Raw genomic sequence first — 27441 nt, forward strand, 5'->3', positions numbered from 1 at the left:
ATCTTTCAGGGAAATGTCCTGAGCCCATTGTGGTTCTGTCTAGCACTTAACCCGTTATCTACAATGCTCAACAGTAACAAGTACGGATATAACCTCAGAAAAGGAAGGAAGAACCTGTACTCCCGCATCCACCTGGTGTACATGGATGACACCAAGCTCTACGCAGACGATGATATCAAGCTTCCTGAATGTCTAGACAAATGTAAAACCCACGGATTGCGTCAGGGAAAATTAGTCACCGAAATTACCAGCTGCAGGGTGGTAAAGAGATCGAAGCCATGGCAGAGGGAGATGCCTATAAATACTTGGGGATAATGCAGGCTCAGCAGTTACAGCACATGGAAATTAAGGCCTGCCTGACCGAAAAATATCACCAGAAACTCAGAAGCCTGCTGAAAGCAAAGCTGAATGGAGGGAACACAGTGAAAGCCATAAACACTTATGCAGTCTCAGTGCTAACATACTCCTTTGAGGTCAGAGATTGGACTAACACCGAGTTGGAGGATATCATGAGAAAGACAAGGACAATGATGACCAAGAGCCGCCAACACCATCCGAAATCTGCCGTGACTGACAATTGCCCGAGAAGAAGGAGGAAGAGGCCTGATAGACCTCATTGAGCAACAGAAGCCAGCAATAATTAACCTGAAGGATTACTTCCAGAAACACATAGCAGCACTCTACAAGGCCATAAGAAAGATATACAAGCGTTATACCCCACTGAACTTAAGCGAGGAGTCTCCCCCAACCAGGAGGTACAAATGAAGCTAGTAAGATGGGTAGAGAAGACACTCCATGGCAGACACTACAATGATCTCCATCAAGATCATATAGATAAAATTGCTTCCAATGCATAGCTCACGAGCGGGACGCTCTTCCCCGAGACTGAAAGATTCATACTCGCCATCCAACACCACACCACGTAATCAAGACCAGGAACTATAGAAAATACATTGCCAAGGAGCTCGGAGTGTTCGATGACACGTGTCGATGATGCCACCTGGCCTCGGAAACGATCAAACACATCTTTGCGGGACGCAAGTTGATCACCCAGACTGAATACACTCGTAGACACGACCAGGTAGCCAGGATAATACATCAGAAGCTAGTAAGGAAATACCAGTTGGTCGAAGAAAGTGTACCGTACTATGAGTACGAACCCCAGACAGTACTAGCGACCCCAGCCCAAAAGCTGTACTGGGACCGCTCCATAATAACGGATAGGACAATCCCGCACAACAGACCGAATATAATCCTTGTGGACAAGAAGAAAAAGGCTACCTATCTGATGGGCATAGCAGTACCCAACACTGGCAACCTGCAGAAAACGCATGTGGAAAAAATCAGGAAGTACACGAACAATCAGGAAGTAGACAGGAGATCAAAGAGATGTGGTATATGCAACAAGTAGCGACCATTCCGATCATCGCGTCAACCACAGGTATGGTGCCAAAGACCCTACATAACAGCTTAGCAGCAATAGATCTCCCAGCGAACACCTACAAGGAACTCTAGAAAGTCGCAATCCTGAACACCTGTAGGATAGTCAGAGAGTTCCTCGACCAACAATAACAACAGACATAACAATAACCATCCTGTGTACTTGGTAGCAATACCCGTCACGAGGAATCAGGGAGAAATAATATAATAATAATAATAATAATAATAATAAAACACGATTGGAAAACAGAAAACTAACCGAAGGTTATATAATTACAGATGCAATATACTCGTACTAACGCCCCATAGCCTTAGTTTCTTCAAAATTTCAAACACAAATAACCTTGCTGAAATTAAGGGTCTACAGACTCCACATTAATATTATATTAGTGTAGTGTTCCACAGGCTTTTCCGTTATATTATGCTCTTGCCAATCAATGTACTCGTGAATCCTCGCTACAGCAAGACCACAATATCATGTGAATCCAGAAACCCTGGGTTTTTAAGTGATCTCTCTAGCAGTTTAAGTTAGGACAAATATATCTAGTGTTCTACATTTACTCTGAGAAATAAAGAGCATATGGCAACATCTAGACGCGTTGTGTTTTTCATCCCGGGACACCTCTTAACTAAGGGCTGACCCGAAATGCCGCAATTAATGATTCTTAAAAAATGATTGTTAGTGATTTGCATGTATTTAAGAAGAATGATCACGACATAATTATAACAAACAAAAAGGTTTATTTAACATATATGTATACAAATAAGTACAATATAATTGGTACATAAGTTAGATTAATTGGTATGTAATTGTTAAGCAAACTAACTGGATACAAGCAGTATCTTGTTTTAGCAATATTATAATTTTGTAATGTTCTTCATGTGACTTTTACACTGATTCTCTATCAAGTACAAAATTCTTTGCGTTTGTTCAACTACTAGAACAGGGAATTATATTACTTGATAGTGTAATTAATATTCGACAATTAAATTAGTAAGTTGCATTATCAATTAAACTGAGTTTTAAGAAAATAATACAATTGTCGGGGTATATTTATATATATTTATGCGAGGAAAGGTGTCTTATAAATGCATTAAAACGTATGCAGGTAATAGGTTCGGCTTTTGGTTGATTTAATACAGTTTGTTATTAAACAATAAGGATTGGCTTACCCGAAAATATTCTGCAACGCCTCGGGGGGTGGGGAGAAATCTGTATCAGACATCAATACGATTCTTTTCTCATCTTTTCCCTCGTATTATTAATTTACCTCTTCTTTACACAATGACAAAAATCGGCCAAAACTATCACTACTCTTTCCTCAGTCATGTCTTGCTCAAAGATAACTGTGTGTCTGTGTGTGTGTGTGTTTTCTTTTTCCCCTTTTCCAATATATACCTCCGCATCCCCTCCTGAGCTCTCTAAGAATTCTTTAGTTCTCACGAGTCAACTATGTGGGGGGGGAAGAATTAAATGGGTATTGTACCATGCACGGAGTTACAGGAGAACAGGTGACGTCACTAAGTGTAGTATTACGGCGACCGCATCCCTGGGGTGTTTGAAAGCGAAAGTAAAGCTTAAGTCCCGTCGAAGTGACGCTATGTTTGTTGTACAGACCGTGAAAAAAAAAAATATCAGGCACTATTAGGCAAAATTACTTCTTGAAAGTAAGCGAAAGGGCTGAAAAGTGAAAATATTTTTCTCAGTAGTTGGGCTTTTTTCACTCCGTGGCTGAGTTAGTCTTAGGTGCGGACAGCAAAGTTCCCGCACCTCCAGAAACTCTGGGCTTTTTGTGAGAAAGACAGACAAATCGACCAAAAAACCCGCAGAAATAATGAGCATATTATATATCGGAGATGAGATGGTTCTCCGGTGGTCCTAATATGACAGTGTTTTTTTTTTTTTTTTACCCAAATATATGATGTAACAATTAAAAAAATAGAACCATGAACAATAAGAATCTGATAATTTAGTAAGCGGATGTAAATTTGCAACCTTAAAATATGAAGTTCAGTTCCAACAATATGACGTCACAATTGAAATTATTTTATAAAAGCCTGAAACTAAGTCACTGGAACTCAATGCCATTGGACAACACGTTAATGTTTGATTCTAAGATGATAATAAAAAAAAAAGAATCCATAAAGAAAGGTTTGAACTAATAGTGATGCAGTTTTATCACAGGTTTTTCTTTTTAATCCCTGTGGTAACAATATGGGGTGGAAGGGGAGGGTGACCGAGATAGAGAGACACACTGGTCTTTCTGTCTCGACGAGAGAAAGAGAAGAGAGATAGAGAAAGGGAGAGAGATGTCACCAGTCTCTGTTTCAGCGTGAGAAAGGGGTAGACAGGGTTAGGTTAGTGTTTAGGTTTATAGATAGGGTTAAGTTAGGGTTTAGGTTTATAAATAGGGTTAAGTTAGTGTTTAGGTTTATAGAGTTTTTAAGTTAAAGTTAAAGTTAAAGTTTAGGTTTATAGATAGGGTTAAGTTAGTGTTTAGGTTTATAGATAGGAATAGGGTTAGAGAGAATGATTGAGAGACAGGAATCGAGAAATAACTTGATTTTTCGCAAGAGAATTTCGAGACGAAAAATGGTTTGCTCACAAAGCTGTTGAGGCTCTGCTTCAAGCCACAAATGAATTCCAATTTCTGCTATTTATTGGTAGCATCGCAAGTACCACAGAGTAGTAAGATACAGAGTGGACACTCCCATTGACGATAATGGTAATTTCTTTTACATGTTAAAGCGAATAGACAGTGGAGCCATCTTTGTATGAACATGGAAACAGACTGGAACATTGCGAAGAGTTCGTGGAGAATTTTCTACAGTTTTGTAGTTGCGATGGATACTATATCGATTCGCTAATTATTATTATTTCTATACAAAAAAAGACGCTATGAAAGACGGCTGAATAGTGAAATATAAACCTAAGTAAATATTTTGAGAAGATAAGAAACAACGGTTATGATAGCCATGTGGAAATGTTGCAGACAGTAGTTTTCTCCTTCCTCAGTACAAATCAATTTATTTCAGTGCCTACTATATAAATAGTTTATATTTATTTCTTCAGCATAATATGGTAATTTACTTAAATAATTTTAATAAGAAATTTTTTAATACAATGGCCACACATTGGCTAAAATGTAGCCTAGAAGCAGAGATGAGCAACAAGATTAATTTGAGGAATAGAAAAGAACTGTAAAATTTTGAATGCTGTAAACAACGATCTGAGGATATACCTGTTTGGAGTTATAACGCTTTAAATGATTTGAGTAAACTAAATGCCGTTCGCATCTTTAATCTTTCTCAGATGACGCATACAAGAGGACCTAAATTTAAATTACAAAAGGATGATTGCAGAATAGATGTACAAAAATTTGCATTCAGCCGAAAAGTGTTTACTGGAAAAAATTTCCACCTAATGTAAAAGTGGCTACTTTGAATAAATTTCAAGAGGTTTGGACAAATTAACTGAAGAAAATGAGCAAATGGAGTGATGATTTTTTTAAATTTGGTTAATGCTTTGTTTTCTTGCATCATTTCGGCAATACTAATTGCCGAAATGATGCAAGACCTATCCTGCCTATCCTGCCTTTTAAATTCGCTGGCTAGGTCAGTTGTAACACCAAGCATTGTCTTAGATTGACCTTATTTAAGACAGTATATCAAACCCCGGAAAGCAACATACAAATCCGCAGGGATCACATCGCCAAGTATTTAGAGTGCGTTATTTGAAACAGTCCTTGGAATATTATTGATCGTCAGAATTGATCTTTGTGTGGAGATAAATTTCTGTTTCACTTTAACCTTTGATACTTTTTGGTACCAAACACTTTCTGCGTATGATATAATAGGCAAGAATATGGTTTTATAGTAAAGGGTGAAAGTTTTCTTTGATAATTCCCACTACTTTCTGGAGACTCTGATGACAGAGGCTGTGATAAAACGGATTTTATCCCTGAGTTTTGACACATGAGCAGAAAACTGAGTTTGTTATCTAAAGTGATACCCAAATACTTAGTTTGGGATACATAAGGGATTTGGGAATTGTTCAGCAGGATTCTGGGAGGTCTATTTGGGCTAAAATTGTTCTTAAAAGTCATAAAACTGGTTTTACTGGGGGATATTTTCAGTTTGTTGAATGTAGCCCATGCCATCAAATCATCCAAGATAGGCTGTATTTTCTCTTCAGTTATTCTCCTTATGCTTCCATCAGCCACAATCACCAAGTCATCCGCATAAGCTCTCTTGCTGATACCATGGTGTTCCCTCGTTAACCACTGATCTAGAACAGTGTTCCAGAGGATAGGCCCCAACACTGATCCATGGGGGCATCCTTTGGAAACCCGAGCCCAATATGTAAAATGTTTAGCCACAACCTTAATATATTTATCACTAAAGTACGAATTTAGCAGTTGAGTTGGACACATAGTTGACCAGAAGATTTATGGCGTCCTCAGCCGACCGCCCTTTCTTGAAGCCGTATTGCACTTCTGAGCATAAATGATGTTCTTCTAGCATTTTTAGGATTCTTGGGCTAACATTCGCTCAAATAACATCCCCAGGTTGGCTAAAAGCGAAATAGGTCTGTAGGCCCGCGGATCCGATATTGATCTCCCAGGTTTGTGCAGTATTTTGAGTAGAGCTGTTTTCCATTGACGTGGAAAAACCCTTATTCATCAAATTTAAAAGAATGCTTGAGAAAACTTCAAAAAATTTTATAAATCAGGTCAACCTTGGCATTTCTTGCCATTCAGCTTTGCTACTACAGTGACCAATTCCAGGAGTGTAAAGGGTTCAGTGTCATAAATTTCATTATCTTGTCGTATTTGCATTTGTTCAGGTGAATCGAGATCCGTTAAATCTTTGGGAAATAGGTTATTAATTATGGAATCCACCGTAGACATCCAGTCTTAAGTCTCTTGACCATCTACTTTAACTGTGTTATAAACATCCCTACAAGTCATTTTGTTCTTTGATATCCGGTAAACCAGAACCCACAGTTCTTTGTTTCCGATATCTGTAACGAAATTTTGTTTCAGAAGGCAATTGCCTTCTGATAGTTTTTCCTTAGGCTACTGTATACTTCCCTGTAAATCCGAACATCCTGGGCTGAAAGGTGCCTATGTCGCTGGAATTCTTTTTTAGCCTCTTGAACTTGCTTTCGCAGGTTACTTAAGTCTGAAGACCACCAAGGAACAGAAGTTCGTCTGGTCTGCTTTCTTTTTCCCGAGTGCTCCATTGCCAAATACAGGTGGGTCTGGATAAAATTTGTAAACTTCATTGCCGTCATGTTTAAACTGTCTACAACATCTGAGTGAAAATGTTGAGAAGGTAATCTTTGAATTTGTTCCATTTAATGGTAGTCATTAAAAAATGTGTAAGGTCTTCTGACCGAAACATTATATTGCTGTCATGGCTTCAAACCAAATACAATAACGCGGTCGTCGCTATTTACTAGGCTTGGGATAACATCCCAATCAGTTAGAATTTCATCTATTTTAACCGTGGTAAGAGTGACGTCTGTGTTGGATTCGCCATTCACGTCTTGTCAGGCAAGTTTTGCACACTTAAGTTGTAGGATAAAATTAAATCCTCGAGCGCCAATCCTCTAGTGTCGATAAAACCTCTGTGCCGAATTTGGCGTTTAGATCCGCTGTTATTATAAGATTTTTAGAAGCGAAATTAGTACATATATTGTCCAAACGATGGAGAGTCAATCAATCGTATGTCTTCAGTTGACGGACAGTAGTCGGACTTGTGAAAGGCGTTGAAATCATTAAACAGGTCACAATATCCGTGCACAAACGTGTAATGTTGGTAACAACCAGATCATTATTTACAACAAACTATAGAACTTTTTGGAGGCTTGTCAAGAGAATGAATAATTCTTACTGAGGTGGGAAATCCCATTACTTTATGGGCCCCACCCGCATTATGGGCACTGGTGTCTGGTGCATTATAGCCACAGTTGCTGATGCACCAAGAAACCTAACAACAACAACAACAACTGGTGTCTGGAAAATTTCTTTTTCAGGTGACACCTGTTTTTTTTTCAAAGTCAACAGAGTAAGAATATGCTTCCGAAAACGATGAACATGCTTCAAATTCCTGGAACCAGGTATCTCGGTCTCCTTCAGACATCATGTTGAGTAGAAAAACAAATAACTAGTAGTAAGACCACAACAACCAATTAATTCCAACAGTTTTATCAACATATGTCTATATAGACACTTTACACCACCGGGGATGAAATTTTTATGAGTTGGAGATTTCACCAAGCTTGGTTTTCAGATCTCAGCCCTTATTTGACAGGGGGCGCCACAAAATATTTACAATATAAGTAATATCAAGGAGATACTTATTTTTAAAAATAAATATCTCCTCAGCTCCAAAATTAAGATGGTTACAGCCACTTTAACTTTCTTTAAAAATAGCCAAAAAAAAAAAAAAAAAAAATAGCCCCATGTTAACCTATGGAACTTTTCCAAAATTTAAATATGAGTTCCAAGTATGATATAACCACAGATTTTGATGACACATAAATATTTAAAGGTTTCTCTCTAAAGTGGGCCACCCCAAAACCAGTAAATCTACAAGGCAATGAGATATCGTCTCCAATTTGTGTAATGTTATCTCAATGGGACAATGTAAAGTCTATGGGAATTTAAAAAAAAAGAAAAATTCTCTATGCTAAGCCTATGAGGCTATAGGCTGTATATGTGTCGCGATTAGCGTTCGAAGAAAAAATTTTCAAACACCAATATCTTGTATGTCTCTTCAATACCTGCAATAAAATTTTATCCTATGACTCACCAATCTTATCTCTATCAATGTCATATACACTGTGCTGCCACTTTTTTAGGTACACCTACCTAATAGCGTGTTGAGTCTCCTTTAGCTTTCAAAACAGCCTGAATTCGTTTATGCATGGATTGAACAAGATGCTGAAAACGTCACCGTGCAGACATGAGTGTGTCATGCAGTTCCTTGAGATTCGATGGAGGTGTAGACCTGCAGTGAACAGCCCTTTTCAGCTCATCCCAAAGATATTCAATAGGATTGAGATCCGGGGAACTGAGTGGGCCACTGTAGCAAAGAAAAGTCATTGTCATGTTTCTGGAACCATTCCATAGTGATTCGGGCTTTGTGCACTGGTGCATTATCCTGCTGGAAGTAACCATCTGACTGAGGATAAACTGTCAACATGAACGGATGAATTTGGTCAGCAACGATGTTTAGGTACGATGTGGCATTCAGACGTGAATTTATGAGTATCAATGGACCCACCGTGTGCCAAGAAAACATTCCCCACACCATAACACTGCCCCCCCACCTTGCACAGTAGTCGTCAGACATGACGGGTCCATGGATTCATGTTGTTTTCGCCAAATTCTGAGCCTTCCATCAACATGATGCACCAGGAACTTCGACTCGTCAGACCAAGCAACTGTTTTCCAATCCTGGTGTTGCTGTGCCCACAGGAGGCGTGCTCTCTTGTTCTTCATTGATAACAAAGCTATGCGATGTGGCCGTCGGTTGTTGTAGCCCATTTGCGAGAAAGTGCGACTAGTGGTCCGTTGCGATATTTTGTTCTGCATACCAAGGTTGTATTCTGACGTAATGTGTGGCCCGTCTGCTTGCTTGCACAATTCTAGCCACCCTCCTCTGCCCTCTCTCATCAACAAACGATTTTCTTCCACAGGAGTGCCTTTGAGAGGATGTTTTCTGTTCGTTGCACCATTCTCGATACACCCTTCAAACTGTGGTGCGTGAAAAGTTCAGGAGAACTGCCGTTTCAGAGATGCTTTGTCCAGCACGTCTTGCACCTACTACCATGCCACGTTCGAAGTCCGTTAGATCACTCCTTTTCCCCATTCTTGCTACGGTTTGTACGGTTAACTGATACTAGAAAGGTTGTTCTGCTGCATTTATATCCACAACTGTGGTCATGTGACTTGAAACGTTTTGGGACAAACCATTTGTGTGCACAGCATGCAGGGGTGTACATAATAAAGTGGCAGCACAGTGTGTTTTATAAACGTAACAACTCTTTAAACCACACTTACATATCAAAGAAAGGAGTACAATTCCATAGGCACTTAACACTACCATAACCACGCCACCTCCTCATATGGACGCCATTTTTCCGATCTCACCAGGCGAGTTACCTGTCTTGGCACCCTTTCAAGAAACGATGTCTTTCTTCAGGTGCGGTCTCCATACTTGAACACAGTATTCTAATTGTGGTCTAACATAGCCTTATATAATGTGATTATGACGTCTTTATCTCCATTAGCTCGATAAATCATCTATAGATGATTTATCGAGCTAATGGAGATAAACGATACTATACATGTCTCGATAAATCATCTATAGATGATTTATCGAGACATGTATAGTATCGTAATTCTTAAATCCCTTTCCTCCACTACTGGCTTTAGTTCAACTCCGCCAAGTGTATAAGTTATTTTGGGGTTAGTGTTCCGCAGGCGTAATCATTGTCTTAGCACATCGGCTTGAAAAGTCCTGAGTTCAAAATCCGTCGATGACGCAAGGAACTTTTATTATGTTTTTTTTCACAATGTGGCTTAGTCGGTGTCAGACTCGGGGGCATTACTTTCTACGGAAATTCGGGTTTTTCGTCCAGCAAATCAACCACAGATTTAGAGATCCATAACACTGGTGTGCAAAACTTAAGGTCCAACATTATTTCTAAAGGTTACAACTAGAAAATCAAACGAAACAACCTGTGGCGATTTGCATAATCGTGGCCTTTCAGCAGAAAGCTGGTGCACATGCAAATTTTGAATCGTGATGAGAGGGCTCACATAAACAGACAAAAGCAGCAGTTCAACAGTTATGTGCAAATTACCGAATGGTGAGCACGATTGTTACAGACGTTCGATTGGATTTATACAGTGCTACAGAAAAGGAAATGGCCAGTATACTGGCTTCCCAATTATTGTACCCCTTCACCAGGGGTACAATAATTGGGAAGCTCGAGGACGGTCGAAGTGCGAGGCGTGTGGCTGCAGAGTTCGATATCGCCCATAGCATCGTCTCACGTGCGTGGCCGGCCTCCAGAACGACAGGTACAGCTGTTTGAAGGACCAGTGGTGGTCGTCCCGAAAAACAAGGCCCAATGTTTAATAACACAGGCCAAGAGGGACCGACACCAGACAGGGGGATCCATTGCAAATCATCTGTACAGGAGCATATGATGCAGGATATCACGGTTTACTGTGGCCAGGCGACTCCACAAAGGTGGACTGTTTGCCCGACGGCCAGCACGCTGTGTCCCTTTAACACCTGCCCATCGGAGACATCGTTTACAGTGGTGCATCGAACACAAGGACTGGACAGCAGCGCAATAAGGTAAGGTACTCTTTACTGATGAGAGTAGATTCAGTCTCAGCAGCGATTCTGGACGTCAGCTAATCTGGCGAGAGGTTGGCACACGGTATCACCCCGTAAACATCACTGAAAGGAATCGATATGGAGGTGGAGGTGTTCTCGTCTGGGGAGGCGTTATCCTGGATGGACGTACACAACTCCAGATACTGGACAGGCGGTGCAAAGTCTACATCGACATTAGGGGTGGCCCTGTCTTCTACTGAGGACCACCTCTTCCCTTTGTTCCATCTTTGACAGTGATGCATCTTTATCATGGCAGCCAGTGCTATGTTGCCATTACTGAATAAAGTCCATCTGTACCGTTTTGTTTCCATTGTTGTGTCGGTGTTGTTTCCTTCATCATTTCTGTACCTCACGAGGTTCCTTTGGTATGCTTTTCTCATATCCAGGCTATTCTTATGAGAAGCTACAGGTGAAAACCTGACTTGTCCTTAAGTTTTGCCCACCAGTGTATATACAGTACAATATGACTTAAGTAGCTGAGGCACCTAAAACCCTAAAATAACAACACACCTAACCATGAGATTCTGTATTTTGCTTTTAATGTCTAAGTAACAACTCAGTTCAACGCATAGAGTAATTATGATAAAAATATGTAACCATTTATAATCAAAAATTATTAATAACCTGCCATTTTTATGTATAGTTGGAAGGATATAAGAGGGATTATTAATATTAGTGTAAAGTAAGAGCGAATACGCCCATAACAGCTAGATTTTGAAAATTTCTGTTTCTTACTCAAGTAAAATCACTGCTAACTCTAAAAGAAGTTTTAGGTTTCTGGGATTTGTTTCCAATCCTATCATCAGGCAATAGGACGTCCATAAATAGTATATGATAAATTAGATTTCTCACGAACACAATGGCCAGAAAAAAACCCCAAAAAATAATAAAATAAACGAACCTTTGTATTAAGACAGTCACCGACAGAAGAAATGCAAATTGGTGCGAATAGATGCAAAGAAAACTGTGACTTGGGGTGATGATGTGTTGCCTTGTTGAGTATAAAGACTGCACAGGTTGTTCGACTGCAGTAATCTGATGCCAGAATGGGGAAAACGCGTCATCTATTAGACTTTGAAAAAGATTAAACGTGCACCCACGATTAGGAGTAGACGCGATTCAAGAAACGAAAGACATAACTGGTTTCTCAAAAGCATCCAACTCAAATGTTTTTTTAATGACTGGAATGCAAACGGTTCGCCACATCTCAAAAGCATAAATGTGGTAGAAAAACAATACTTCAAGAGCGAAGCCGTTTTACTCTAAGGAGGCCTATACAGAAAAATAGGACATCCAGTGTACAGCAAATATCATCTGAGTTCCAAATACAAACTACACTATTTCAACCCTTACCATGTGCATTAAATTGAAGAAATTGCGTATTGGTATTCACCTGCCTATTTATGAGACACTTGTTTCGGAGGAAAACAGAAAAATCCGCTTGCAGTGGTGCCGTGAACAGCGGGATTGGACAGTGGAAGAATGGAAGAAAGTCACGTGGTCAAACGAATCATTACGATACACTTTCTGTTGCACTGATGGTAGGTAGAGAGGCTCACATGGCGAGACCCTGCTGAAATTAAGGGTCTACAGACTCCACATTAATATTATATTAGTGTAGTTGGGCTTTTTGTACTCCGTGGCTGAGTTAGTCTTCCCTCGCGAGTAGCACAGTATTAGTAACGGCCATATGATGCAAGGAAGCCTAAGGTTTATGCTGCACCAGTCAGAAAAAACAAAAAAAAAGTAAAATAATAATAACATAAAAGAAATTAAATAAATAAATACAATCACTCTTCATTCTTTTTAACGTCCCGCACTCTATAACGTCCTATGTGGGTGGTTCCTGCCAATTTGTCATTCACCTAATGCTGTTTTATGAACAATCGATATAATGAACGTTTTCTCATTCCCCTGGGGGTTCGATATATAGAGTTTCAACTGTAATGAAAGAAAATCCTCATTCATTTTAGTCTTACCTCTCAGGACCTTAAACACCTCAATCAAATCTCCTCTAAGATGCCTAGTTTGCAAGCTGTACAACCACATGTTCGAAGTCTTTCCTAATATGGATTCGCTTTTGCCGATCTCATCAGACGAGTTATCCGTCTTTGGACCCTTTCACGAAGCTTAATGTCTTTTTTTTAGGTGCGGTCTCCATACGTGAACATAGTATTCCAAGTGTGGTCTAATAATAGCCTTATATAATGGGATTATGACGTCGGTATCTCTACTAGCAAGGGTTCGATAAGTCATAGATAGGCACCATGGGTCTTCCCTGCAATCTGTCTACGATGCTTGGAGAATTTCATGTCTGACCATATCGTAACACCACTAGCGTGGCTACCCTTTTTCGGACCCGGAGGCAAAGAACATGTTTGAGCCACTACTTAATGAAAATTGCAAAAACAGGAGACAGCCAAAGACGCCGGACCGCTAAAGGGCCCGGGGGAAATTGCTTTGCCTGCCTACATGGTAGCTACGCCACTGCGTGACACCAAAGTCCTTTTCTTCCACTACTGACTTTAGTTCAACTACACTAATTGTATAAGTTTTTTTTTTGGATTACTGTTCCCCAGGTGTAATCCTTGCCTTGCCACACCGTGTTGAAAAGTCCTGGGTTCAAATTCTGTCCACGACGCGAGGAACTTTTATTGATTTTTTTCACAATGTGGCTTAGTCGTTTCAGGCTCGGTACATTATTTACTACAGGAAACTCCGGTTTTTCGTCAAGCAAATCGACCACAGCACACATATCATTTAGAGATGTATTATATACGGTGCAATATGGCTTAAGTTGCTGATGTACCTAAAACCTTAAAATAACAACACACTTAACCATGAGATATTATACTTTGCTTTTAATGTCTAAGCAACAACTCAGTTGAATGCACAGAGTAATTATGTTAAAAACATTTAATCATTTATAACCTAAAGTTATTGATAACATGTCATTTTTATGTCTATTGGAAGGACATAAGCGAGATTTTAACCTTAATATAAAGTAAGAGGGAATAGGCCTTAACAGCTAAATTTTTCTTGTTCTTACTCTATTAAAATCATTGCTAGCTCTAAAAGAAGTTTTAGGTTTCTGGAATTTGTTTCCAATTTTATCATTAGGCAATAAATGTATTTTCTTTGAACTTGCTCAGTTAGAGAAGCCTACAATTTCGTAATGATAAAATGAATTTATCTTTTATCACTATAAATAATAAAATGTAGTGATCGAATTTTATCAAATGATAAAATGATAAAGTAAATGATAAATTACACTTCTCACATACACAATGGCCAAAAAATAAAAAAAAAACAATCGAACCTTTGTATCACTGCAGACACAGACAGAAGAAATGCAAATAAGTGCGAATAGATGCAAAGAAAACTGTAATTTGTGATGATGACGTGCTGCCTCGTTGAGTATAAAGCAGCATAGGTTGTTCGACCGCAGTGATCTAATGCCCGAATGAGGAAAACGCGTCATCTATCAGGCTTTGAAAAAGATTTCATTGTGGGTACGCGTTTAGCAAGAGCCACGATTCAAGAAATGAAAGACATAACTAGTTTCTCAAAAGCATTCAGCTCAAATGTGTTTTTTAATGACTGGAAAACAATAGGTTCGCCACATCTCAAAAGCATAAATGTGGTAGAAAAACATTACTTCAAGATTTAAGTCGTCGTACTGTAAGGAGGCCTGTCCAGAAAAATTGGACATCCAGTGTACATCAAATATCAGCTGAATTCGAAGTCTAACCTTTCCTCTTTCAACCCGTACCATGCGCTCGAAATTGAAGAAATTGGGGCATTCGCCTGCCTATTCAGAAGCCACTTATTTTAGAGGAAAACAGAAAAACCCGCTTGTTTTTCCACTGTCAAATTGCCGTGAACATCGAAATTGAACAGTGGAACAATGGAAGAAAGTCACTTTGTCAAATGAATAATCGCGATACACTTTGTTTTACACCGATGGTAGGCAGAGATTGTGGCGAAAGCCGCACAAAGCAATGGATCCTGCTTGCCTTGTTAAAACAACCCAAGCATCTGGAGGTGGTATCATGGTATGGAGAATATTATTTTTTTTTTTTTTTTTTGGCACTGAATGAATCCGTTGATACCGGTGAATGGCCGAATGTCATTCAGGGAGTATCTGACTTTTGTATCAGATCTACTGCACCTTGAAATGCCATACTTTTATCCCGAAAGTGATAGCTACTTTATGAATAACAATGCAACAGCGCATCGTGCCAGAATCCTACAAGTATGGTTCAGAGAACATGAGATGGATTTCCACCATCTTCACTGACCCCACTGATCATTGTCTTGAAACAAATATTAGGAACATTCTGAAACCACACACTTGCAGTCTAGATTTTATTACTAGTTCTCAATGAAGAAGTTATATCTAAGGGAAAGTGTGGCAACCACACCACTGACCACACTTTCCCTTAGATATAAATTCAACTTTCCCTGATTAATTTGTTATTCTGATGTATTCGGTAAAGCATTGATTTTTCACTGAATACAACTGTAACATATATGGGGCAGTAGATAGTAATAAAATAAAACTATATATTTTTTTCTCTCAAGGCAGCTGACAAATTTTTTGTTAGAAGGTTTGGCACAATAACTTTGTTGATAGTTGCTCCAGTTCTTGACCGATTTGCATATTATAGGGGTCAAAAACTGGAAATAACTTATATGAATTAGAAAATTCCTTCAATCTCCAATGAAATTTGAAAGTAACTAAGTCATTATTCTTCTGTGGAGTCCAAGAAAGTAATAATAAAAGTTACATAAAATGGAATTTATTGATGATACAGAGTTTATTCATTTAAAATGATTTAAATAAAAATAAAGGCTTAATAGAAAAACAATATTTTTCGTTCTTTATTAAGTCGAAGTCGCATTATTTTTACGATTTTAAGATTTTAACCTAATGATTTTATTCATTAGTTTAAAATCTTAAAAATTTTATTTATTGCAGCGATTGGGAACGTTTATGACTTGTGTCATATAACTTGTTTTAAGTAACCATTTCTACCATATAACTAGCGCCATCTATCAGCAAAAAATTCTGGATGATAGATGGCGTTATTCTTTTGCATATTTACAAGAAAATCTGCAAAAATTATTAAACTAAAAGCCAAAAATAATTTTGCAAATAATATTGGTTTCATTTTGGAAATATTTAACATAGTTTGATGCATTAAATAAAAAAAAAATCAGTTGAAATTAACCGATGACACAGAGATATCCCCTTCAATGACTAATACATCTATAACATTAATATTGGTGTGATGGACAAATTTAAACAACTTTTGTTCATTTGTGGTGATAGTAAATTTTGAACTGTGTACTGCAATACGCATAAAAAACGGCAAACCAGTCTGAAAGGGAAAATGTGGAGTTCTACTATCCTCTGCCATCCAGATGCCACCTCGGCAATACTTCCGAATTATCTTACGCTCAAAAAGATTGCAATTCATATAGAATGCCACATCATTCGACATGCGGGATGATTTCAGGCTAATTGCAAAGCTGTAATAAACAAAAATAAAACAAATTAATGTTTAATTCAGTTGTAAATCCCTAATATTATTTATTTAATTTTGGGTTTTTCCACAAAACTGGGAATAATTGCTAATAATACCAAACCTAAACTTACCTTCGCGCTGGGTATGATGCCTGGCCAATGATGGAAATGTTCATTCCGTGGTACATGCTTCCACAAAGAGGATGAGTTAATGGTATTTGCTGCATGTAAACAACTAATCTCATTATCGGAATCAAACCAACTTGTGATAAATATTCACTATTATGTTTAAATAGATAAACATTTTTTATACTCGTAAAGTTGCTGAAATACTTTGTCATTCTTTAGTAAATAGAAATAAGATTTCTTTTGATTTTTATTTTTAAAAATGCCCTTGAATTTGATATTTTACTAGTAAACTAATGTACACTACGTTACCAAAAGAATTAGGATAACAAATGATATTCATATAAGTGAATAAACCAAGATTCGAAATATGTCCAATAGAAATATTTCGCTATTCCTCATTCAGGAAATCTTTTTAACCAGATTGTGTAAACGGCTTCTATGCAATTTCACACACATCTCTCTAGAAATTCATTCTAAAGAACCGAGAACACCACCTGTTAGACTCAGAAGAGGAGCATAGTGTCTTCAGTCTTTTCGCGCAGGATCTCTTCAACAGGAGGAGAACTGAGATAGCCATCCAAAACGATTAAAACCGGCCGATTGTATAAAAATCAAACTGACCAACTAGACTATCATTGAATAAGACAAACTTAAGGAAAATCTAACACGAAAATGACAAAATGACATCAACCAGCACGCAGGGGACCAATACCTAATAGGATCCTGAAAAGACCATGGGATCCTGGCCACTCCACCTCAACTGACATGGCATGACAAATCCTGGACATGAGAGATCTCCCACGAGTGACACGACCAGCTGTCTAACACACAGGATTGGACTATAACCTTCGATTATGAGCACCAACTATATCCTGTAGGCCGACCTTTCACTAAGTATGGTCCCTGTATGCAGACTATATCAATATTCTCTCTGCTGCACACTAGTCTAAATTCATCAGCCACTGATCTTGATCTCTGAGCATTAATCTGTAGTATACGTAGGTTACCATTCAATTTTGCATTGTATTGATTAAGAATTAAGTGATTATCAATATCTGCCATTAACGTTATCAAATTGCCGTGCTCTTTCTTTGACCAACTTAAGTGCATTTAAGTATTCTGGACACAGTTTACTCCTTACAGAATGACTTGCGTCTCGATTTTTTTTTGCCTTACAATTGGAACAGATCGATTGTTCTCGCTGGTGAGTGCAGAATGTGTAGGAGTGTCCTACTTTTTTTTTTTTCTTTATGTAAACCCCTAACACGAGAGGTATTACAACCTATAGTACTTAGTACCGTGCTTGGGTTGGAGGTTAAGAAGACAAAAGAAGATATTTGTTGACATTGGACTTGAACTTCTGTAGACTAATTTTCAGGAAATACGTATGAAGGAGGGTTGTTCCAGAAAACGGCAGTTGAATGAATGAATGAGGAAGATGAAAAGTTGGTTCTGTGGGTTTGAAGTTGGACAGTAAATGGATGTTGGCTGGTGACGGCACGTATTCGGACTATTTTGAAAGAGAGAGCGGGAAATATAGAAGCAAATTCAGAAGAACAGTGCCCATGGAAGTATCTGTAGAAGAGGCATGCAGCAGAAACAGTACGTCTATGAGACAGCGAGTGGAGAGACTCTGTTAGAGATGAATCATTAATTAACCTAACTGCCCTCTTCTGAATGGAATCTAGAAGCCTGAGAGAGGTTTTGGGGGCACCACCCCAGATGTGGGAACAATATTCCATGGCAGGGCGGATTTGCGATTTATACAGAGTGAGCAGCTGTTTGGAAGAAAAGTAACGCCGAGAGCGAAAGAGAAAAACCAGTTTTTTAGATGCAGAGGAAGCAATATTTGTAATGTGCTTGTGCCAAGAGAGATTAGAAGTCAGGGTAATCCCCAAAACAGATATATCATTTTGCCTAGAAATCGGAGTGTCACTAAAGATAAGCACAGGAGCAGAAGAATCCTTTTTTGCGAGATATAAGACAAGACTGAGTTTTAGAAGGGTTGAAATCAACTAAGTTGTCTTTGCCCCACTGGAGAATTACTTGAAGATCGGCATTTAAGGAATTGGTAGCAGGTTTTTGAGAAGTTGAAGCTGATTGAGCAGGACAAGGTTTCTCAAAATGAAAAGTGGAATGCAATGTGCTATCATCGGCAAAACTATGGATAGGATTTCCAGTCAACGGAAGAAGGTCATTAATATACAAGAGGAAAAGAGTGCGGGAAAGAACTGAACCTTCGGGGACATCGGCATTAGTGGAGAAGTTAGAAGACAGAGCCGTCTACTATCACCCTCAGTGAGGGATCAGAGAGAAAACTGGATAGCTAATTACAAAAAACAGTTGACAAACTATAAGATGAAAACTTGTTTAGAAGACCTTTATGCCAAACACAATCGAAAGCCTTTGAGATGTCAAGAGCAACTACGTGTGTTTCACCGAACCTTTCCGAACCGTTGAATTAGTCCATAAATGGGTAACATAAGCCGGAATATCACCAGTGGATTGACACTGACGGAATCCATACTGGTGATCGTTGTTCAGACGGAAGGTTTCTAGGTAGTTTAAGAGTTGGTGGTTAATTTATTTCTCCATTACTTTAGAAAGAGTAGAAGTAATTGCAATGGGACGATAATTGGATGGGAGGGATTTGTCACCCTTTTTAGGAACTGGCTGGATATGAGCAAATTTCCAAGCAGAAGGAAAATCACCTTTGGAATAAGAAAGTGAAAAAAGGCAGCAAAGAATAGGAGTAAGTTCAGGTGCACAGGTTTTGAGAACAAGTGGAGAAATACCATTGGGACCAGGAGCTTTCTTAGCATCAAGATTCGTCAAAATCCTTCTGACATCCTTTTGACGGAAGACCACAGGAGGCATTGAATCGAGGGTGTTGGGAATGGTGGGAGGTGTTTTGCCAAGATCATTAATACATGAGTTGGAAGAAAAATGGGATGCTAGCAGGTCAGCTTTATCCTTGGCTGAAGTGACAACAGAACCATCTGGTTTGGACAGAGGCGGGCAAAAGTTGCGGCCAATAGCTTTGGTAAGAGACCAGAATGCTCGGCTACCATTAGGGCAAAAAGCAAGTTTTCTGCTCTTACCCTGTTCAAACTCTAGTTTGGACTGATTAATAACTGCTTTACAATTGTTGCGAGCTTTGGTGTAGGCAGAAAATGAAACTGAAGAATTAGAAACAAGCCAATTACGATATGCAACATTCTTCTCTTGAACAGCCTTAGCACATTTATTGCAAAACCAAGGTTTAGATAAAGGACTAGATTTTAAAGTGGAGTGTGGGATAAAGAATTCCATTCTGCAAGAATATTATTATTATTATTATTTTAGGGTTACCCGTTATTAAATACATTAACCCGTATTTGTGTCTGTAAATTGCGTATGTTCTATGGTTGATTTGCCTGTTTTGCTGGACGAAAAAACCCCAGTTACTGGGGAGAAAAGCCTTGCTATCTACGCCTGAGACCAACTAACTCAGCCACGGAGTGAAAAAAGCCCATTAAAGTTCCTCGCGTCATCGACTTGATTCGAACCCAGGCCTTTTCCACCCGGTGTGGGGAGGACGGTGACGATACCACTGTGCTACTCGCGCAGACTTCCTGCAAGAATAATTTCACTGACGCGATCTGAGCAAATGACATCAGAAGTTTTGAAACAGTAATCCGACCAAGGAAAAGAAGAAAAGAAGTCTCGCAGGTCATCCCATTTTGCATTCTTGTAATGCCAAACAACACGAGGATGGGAATAGCCATGAGATGAAGGTTCCATTGGAGAAGAGACAATCACCAAGTTGTGATGTGAAGTGCCTAAATGACCTCTCACATCAACCGTGTACTTAGAAGGGTTGTTTGTGAGAAAAAGATCAAGCGTATTGGCTGTGTGATTAGGATTGTCCGGTATTCTTGTAGGTAAATGAATAATCTGTGCAAGGTCATTAGTAATTGCAAAAGCCTCAGCATCTCGGCCAGCTGGGCCGGTGTGACAAGAAAACGGAAGTCAGCTGGAGTTGTGAGCATTAAAATCACCAAGGAAAATTACCTCACTGTTAAGAAAGTTGGACTGGAAAAAGTCAAGTTACAAAGAGAGGAAGTCAAAGAGCTCCAAGTGATTAGTGGAGTTGGGAGAACGGTAGAGACAACAGATTAATTTGACACAATGAGATAGAGAGATTTTAAGCCAGAGAAGATCAAAGAGAGGAGATTCCAAATTGCCAAGTCTCTGACAGGGAATATCAGAATGGACATATGCAAAAGTACCACCTTTGAGGCGAAAGGAATCATACAGCGAGTAATTTGGGCATCTGAGATGAGCAGTAGTTGAATCAACCGATAACTGAGATTCTGTCAGAAAAAGTACATGGGGTCTGGCAGACTGCAAATGGAAATGGACATCGTTGAGATTAGAACTGAGACCACGAATATTTTTGAAATGAATTAGGAAGTGCTTGGGGGGTTTAGATCTTTTGGCAGATAAGCTTGCTCTATTAGTTTGACAATTCATGGTGTATTCAATAGTAAGAAAAAGTGAGTGGGACTTCATTACTTCATACAGCATGTATGAAGTAATGAAATTTTTGGATATGGCGTAAACATGGTAAGAATATACCAAGATCCTTGTCATAACATGGCCTTGACAATGTTCCCCACATACACACTACTCGGACCCCCTCCAGTCACTATCTGGCAGAGTAGAGGTAGCAAGATTATACACTAGCTGATCCGGAAGCCTCCTAGAGAGTTACTAATAGGTTCGGTCCGGTGTACTAACTAGCGGCAGGCCTGCGAACACCGTTTTAGAGCTGTACCCTCGAAATTTAAGGAATATTGGATCTCCCCACGATGTTCATCATAACCTCAAAAGTCATCAATCATACTGCATGATGGAAGAGATAGGGAAGGGTTGACCGGAACTTAGCTCTAGAGACTAAACATGGGTTCCACCACTTCAAGCCTCCAATAAGCAAAGTGGTGGTATTTCACCGGTTGATGAGAGTCAGTCATCTACCACCTAGTACTGCCTGATAACATAGAGGGGCGGCGTTCCTCCATGTGGTGTGGGCGCCACACCTCGACCCCTGCTTACGTTGGTTCACACCTGGGTGGTCACCCTACATGTAGTTGTGCATGGATTCCCAGGATACCTGCGCAGTGACTGCAAAGAAGGTTTGTGCGGTAACATGTTCTGACTGTACGACCAAATCTCTGACAATTATAGCACAAAGTAACTAAATGAAAGACATTAAACTTATATGACATGAAGCCAATGAAAATCCTACCCTGCAGTAACAAATGACTTCTAATACGCCTTGGTACCCGGAGGACCCAATTATTTCTTGTTTTTGTTTTATTATTACTACAAAAACAGACAAATACCTTTGTCTCCACTTTCTCCCTGGAGATGGTCACATTTAGCAAATTTTTGTTGTATAAATTTAAGGGCACAAAAGGTGATATAGTTGTACACGTGGGCACTAACGATATCAAGAGTAGGAGACCGGCAGAATTGCTTAACAAGTACAGGTCACTGTTGAAGAAAAGCCGTGAAATAGGGTTGAATTTGAAAGTGTCTGCAATTTTGCCCAGACACGATAGGAGGGAGTATATGATGAGAGCCTTGTCGATCAATTCGGCCCTGGAAAGATTGTGCAAGGCTCAAGGGGTAGAATTTTTTTCAGCCTGGACTGTACTTGTTAACAGGAGGGATTGCTTCTACAGAGATGGGATACACTTAAATAGAAAGGGTGCAAGAACATTTGCTGATGCTATCGAGGCAGTGTTAGGTGGGTCGGAAAACTGCTAGCTTGGGGGGATACAAAGACAAATAGATTAACAGTAGCCACTGGCAGAGGTGAAAGAGATTCTTGCACTGCTTCTATTGGAATGAGCAGAAGCCTGAAAAACAAGATTCAGGATATTTCAGAGACTGCTGGGAGTCATTGCGGTACAAGTAAACACATGGGTTGTGTTAGGGTAGCTAAGAATAGAAACAGGTGCAGGTATACTTGCGTGTACACCAATGCTAGGAGTTTAGTAAATAAATTTGATGAATTTGAGGTATTGCTCAAAACATCAAAGGCAGATATTGTTGGGATATCAGAGACGTGGTGTCACACAGATATAAGGAATGCAGAACTGGAATTTGGGGAGTACAACGTCTATAGAAAAGATAGACTGGATAGGAAGGGAGGAGGGGTTATGCTATTAGTTAAGAAATACATAAAATCCAAGGAAGTGAAGCCAGTGGACATCGCTGGACAGTGCAGTGTCGAGTCAGTTTGGTGCGGCATAAGCATTGGGAGATCAAAATTGAGAGTAGGAGTGTGCTATAGGCCTAATGACTCTGATGAGTATAATAAGAAACTGTACAGGGAAATAGAGTGGGCCAGTAAATCAGAGAGTCTTATAATGGGAGATTTCAATTTCCCAGATATTGACTGGAATTTGTGGGCTGGTCACTTAAACACTAGCAAGGCTTTTGTTGATTTATTGGATGATTGTTTTCTACATCAGCATGTTCGGGAGGCAACTAGAGGGAGGAATACTCTTGATTTGATTATCAGCAGTGATTCGTCATGCATTAAGAATCTGCAGATAAATGAACCACTAGGTGGCAGTGATCACAGTGTGCTGAAGTGGGATTTACTCAAGGAGGTAACTACCATCAGAGGTAAAGGGAAGGGTTTTTGCTTTCGTAAAGGCGACTACGATGGACTGAGACAGTATTTAAATTCTATACAGTGGGACCAACTGATGATGTTACCAACAGTAAATGCAAAATGGGAAGCATTCAAAGAACTTATCTTGGAAGCTACTAGACTTTACATACCAACTAAGAAATATTGTTCAAGGTTTAGGCCTAAATGGATGTCAGATGAACTGATGAGGCATATGGCAGAGAAGAAACATGCATGGGATACATACAAATTAACACATGACACAGAAGCCTATGATAGATACAAGTTGATCTGTAACCAAGTTACAAAGGAGGTTAGGCAGGCGAAGGCAGATTACGAGAAATCTTTGGCAAGGGATGCAAAGAAAAACAGCAAAGAGTTCTTTACTTATGTACACCCTAGAAGGAAGGGAATGAATCAGATTGGTCCACTTGATATCGATGGGTCAACTGTTGATGATCCTGCTCAGGTAGCTAACAAACTAAATGAATATTTTGCATCGACATTCACACATGAAGAGTTATTTAGCGAGAAAGCCAGAGGTGTATTCAACTCTAGCAGTAAGCTAGAGAATCTTGTAATAACTGAGAGTAAAGTGGAGGAGAAATTGTTGAAGATAAACACAAGAAAGGCACCTGGGGTGGATGGGATCTATCCAGTTATATTAAAGGAGGCAGCAAAGGAAGTAAGCAAACCCTTAGCCATAATTATGAGAGCTTCCTTGGACTCATGGGAGATACCCATAGACTGGAGATGTGCAAATGTGACCCCAATTCACAAAGGAGGATCAAAAGCTGACACAAGTAATTATAGACCTGTGAGTTTAACTTCTGTTCCAGGAAAATTAATGGAGGCACTAGTTAAAGAAGCACTGCAGGATCATTTAGACAAGACTTCAGTTATAGCTCGGACACAGCATGGTTTTGTTAAGGGGAAGTCTTGCCTGACCAATTTGATTGGATTCTATGATGCAGTCACAAAGGAACTGGATGCAGGGAATAACTTTGATATTATATACTTGGATCTTAGAAAGGCTTTTGATACTGTTGCACATGGAAGACTGCTGCACAAATTGGAGCAGTGTAACATTGGAGGCAAATTGCTGCTGTGGGTAAGGGGGTGGTTGAGGGGGAGAAGACAGAGAGTGGTAATCAATGGACACTGCTCGTCGTGGACTAATGTTATTAGTGGAGTCCCTCAGGGCTCAGTATTGGGTCCATTATTGTTTTCTGTATTCATAAATGATATTGATGATGGTATATCAAGCTTAATGTCGAAGTTTGCAGACGATACAAAGGTAGGCAGGGTTGTCAAGGACACTACTGACACTATGCTGCTGCAACAGGATCTGGAAAGGTTGAGCAGATGGGCTGAGAGGTGGCAAATGAAGTTTAACATTGACAAATGTAAAGTACCACACATGGGAAACAGCAACCCCAGAGCAACGTATCAACTCTGTGGTATTACACTGACAGTGGTAGAGAATGAAAGGGACCTGGGGGTGGTTGTGCAGGCAGATATGAAGTTCTCTGAGCAGTGCAGACGGGCTGCAAGAGTAGCTCATGGTGTTTTGTCAATGATATATAGGAATTTTTCTAGCAGGGATAAGGAGGTGATTATTCCCTTGTATAAGGCAATGGTCAGGCCACACCTAGAGTACTGTATACAGGCCTGGAGGCCTCATTTCAAGAAGGATGTAGAGCTGCTGGAACCAGTACAGAGAAGGGCAACAAGATTAGTGAATGGAACAAAGGGGTGCTCTTAGGAAGAAAGGCTTAAGATTTGCAAATTACAGTGTCTGGAGACTAGGCACCAGCGAGGTGATCTGATAGAGGTGTATAAAGCATTGAATGGTTTGAGCATGCTCAATGCTGATGGGATTCTTCCTCTCGCTCAGAATAATCACCTGAGAGGGCATAAATTCAAATTGAGGAAAGACAGATGTAGGATAGACGTGCAGAAATTTGCCTTTAGCCAGCGAGTGGTTGGTGGAACAGACTTCCATCCCTTGTCGTGGAAGTTGATAGCCTAAATAAGTTTAAGGCTCAGCTGGACAGGTATTTTGAACGAACAGAGGGGTGAAGTGGGAGTGGTTTTTTTTTTTTTTTTTGGCTGATGCTGCATAAGCTTGCTTTCTTGCATCAAATGCCTCTACTAATGCTGATGCTAATGCTAAGTCTTATAACAAGTCTTCCTTGTTGATCGTTTTTTTTTTCCACATTATACAATATTATTTTTCGCCCTGGCTCTTTTGGAGTCGAGAGAATCACGCCTAATTGTTTAATGCTCTTTTATCCCTTTACCTCTTGTAGCTCCTTTTCTGTTTGCATCTCCAATACCACACCATTATCCCTAATCATTCGAAGCCTCCTTATCCTAATTTTCTTTAAGCTGCTTTTAAACTCTTTAGTTACTGCTAAACATACCTCATCACTATTTTTCAATCTTGATCCCTCAACTGCTTTCACTATCAGAACATGTCCTCCTGTCCCATCCAATGATGAGGAAGACAAGCACACCTGACTTTCATTTCTGCCCTTCCCCATCCAATGATGAGGAAGACAACCACACCTGCCTTTAATTTCTGCCCTTAGTTTGTCCTCCTACCTCGATGTTCGGCTGAATACTGAGGTGTTTTCTGCTGGATTACCTTACTATACAGTTCTCTTACCATATGATTATCTTTATTTTTCAGTCATTCAATTTTTTGTTTATATTCTTCCAATTTCACCTCTAAGGATGTAATGTTATCTTTTAAGCATTTATTTTCTCCTCCCAACAAGGAAGCATTAAACAGTTCTTTAGTAATCCAATCTTCCTTGATCAGGAGCTCTCTCAGTTGTTTCTCATTCACATCTAGTACCCTCTCTAACCCAATGACCTTCTTCTTTAGACATTCCTTTTTCAATGCCAACATCATGTAGAGCACTTTCAAGTGCGCGCCACCTTGAAAGTACCCCATTTACAATCTTTATACACACACCTTTTTTCTCCCGAAAAAGAAATTCCTCCAGGTCCTCGAACAGGCAAAGAGAAAGATCACTAAATGTTTTAAAAGATATTTTCTCAGCTAAATCTACAGATTCCCTCGCACGATCCAAGCAAAAATCCCCTTGATCTAGCATACTTTGTGCTCCGTCGCATGGAGACAAACCAAGGGAAACAGGTGGTGTGCATTTCATCAACTTCTCCAAATTCCTATTTGCCTTGGCTAAGTCAAGATCCTTCTGAACATTGGGCATAGTATTTTTCAAACTGGTACTTACTTTGGAACGTTGTACACGTTTACCTTTAGTACTTTTCCTAAACTGAGGGGATCTACTGCATGACGACGTAGCCGTGACCCGCGAGGTAGGGGAGCCCTTTGAACTGTCATCCACTCTATTAGACCTATTTCGAAGCCAAACTGCTCTAAAACAGCCGGAAGACCGACTTCTTGAAGAGAATGGAGTAACCATTCCCAAGTCACCAGTCATCTACAAATCTTCACTTCTACTTTCCTCCTGAGTATCTAGTCTAGTTAATGCTCCATCGGTTTTATTCTTAACGTTCTTTGGCCTACCCTTTCCAGAACTTCTTTGCATTGTTCCAGCGATTATTGCATCTGTTATTTTCTCATGATTCTCCACAGATATGTATATTTCCCAAGTTGGAATTGAAAGCACACAACACCTGCGCAAAACATGAATTCCAGTATCTAAGAGTGGATCCTAAAACATCGTGCAAAGAAAATTCGTGATGCTCGAATCCTTGGGTAGGGTGTAAACACTCATCCAATTTTATGCTCTATAACAGTTAAGAAGATTATGTACTTACTGGGTTCAATACTGGTGCAAATTTTCGCCGCTTTGAAGAACTTGGAACAGGAGCCACAGCGCCAGTCTAGAAGAAAAGGAAAAGCATAACACTAATACAAATCCACTCTCTATGATTATTTAAAATTTGAAAAATTTTGAAATAATCTAATGCTGAATCCAGGGTAATTAATCAATAATTTAATTAATCAAACAACTACATAAGGCATGTGTAAGAGTTGGCAGTTGGAAAATGATTTGTACATCTGGAAATTGATAATGTTTATGGTTTTTTCAAATTTGTCACCTATAAGAAAGTTATTATCTGGATTTAAAATTTGCAGTATTTAAGTTGCAGTGTTCTTAAAACAGTTAAATGGTCCTTATTAGTAATGTACGGGTTTCAATTAAAGCCCAGAATGTGGTTTAAATAATGT

At 39.4% G+C, this 27441-nt stretch overlaps 1 protein-coding gene across 1 annotated transcript; it reads right to left on the reverse strand.

Annotated features, from left to right (window-relative positions):
• Window positions 1-16082: 16082 nt before the first annotated feature.
• LOC150082284 (galectin-related protein A-like) lies at window positions 16083-25756 on the reverse strand. The gene is made up of 3 exons (XM_090380473.1): window positions 25514-25756; window positions 16526-16614; window positions 16083-16398 (listed from the first exon to the last, which is right to left on the reverse strand). The coding sequence occupies exons 1-3, from the start codon at window positions 25754-25756 to the stop codon at window positions 16083-16085; spliced, it is 648 nt and encodes a 215-aa protein (XP_090236599.1).
• Window positions 25757-27441: the final 1685 nt, after the last annotated feature.

Source organism: Mastigoproctus giganteus, chromosome 8 (genome assembly GCF_048544385.1).
Source record: "Mastigoproctus giganteus isolate SK-2022 chromosome 8, ASM4854438v1, whole genome shotgun sequence".
NCBI lineage: Eukaryota > Metazoa > Arthropoda > Arachnida > Uropygi > Thelyphonidae > Mastigoproctus > Mastigoproctus giganteus.

What these genes read in the sequence shown, in the direction of transcription:
- LOC150082284 (XM_090380473.1), bottom strand. Translation starts at nt 25,756, where the DNA reads ATGGGGAAGGGCAGAAATGAAAGTCAGGTGTGCTTGTCTTCCTCATCA. An exon ending in CAGAAAAGGAGCTACAAGAG is followed by an intron (nt 16,615 to 25,513) that starts GTAAAGGGATAA and finishes GTTTACATGCAG; the next exon opens with CAAATACCATTAACTCATCC. An exon ending in GCATCATACCCAGCGCGAAG is followed by an intron (nt 16,399 to 16,525) that starts GTAAGTTTAGGT and finishes TGTTTATTACAG; the next exon opens with CTTTGCAATTAGCCTGAAAT.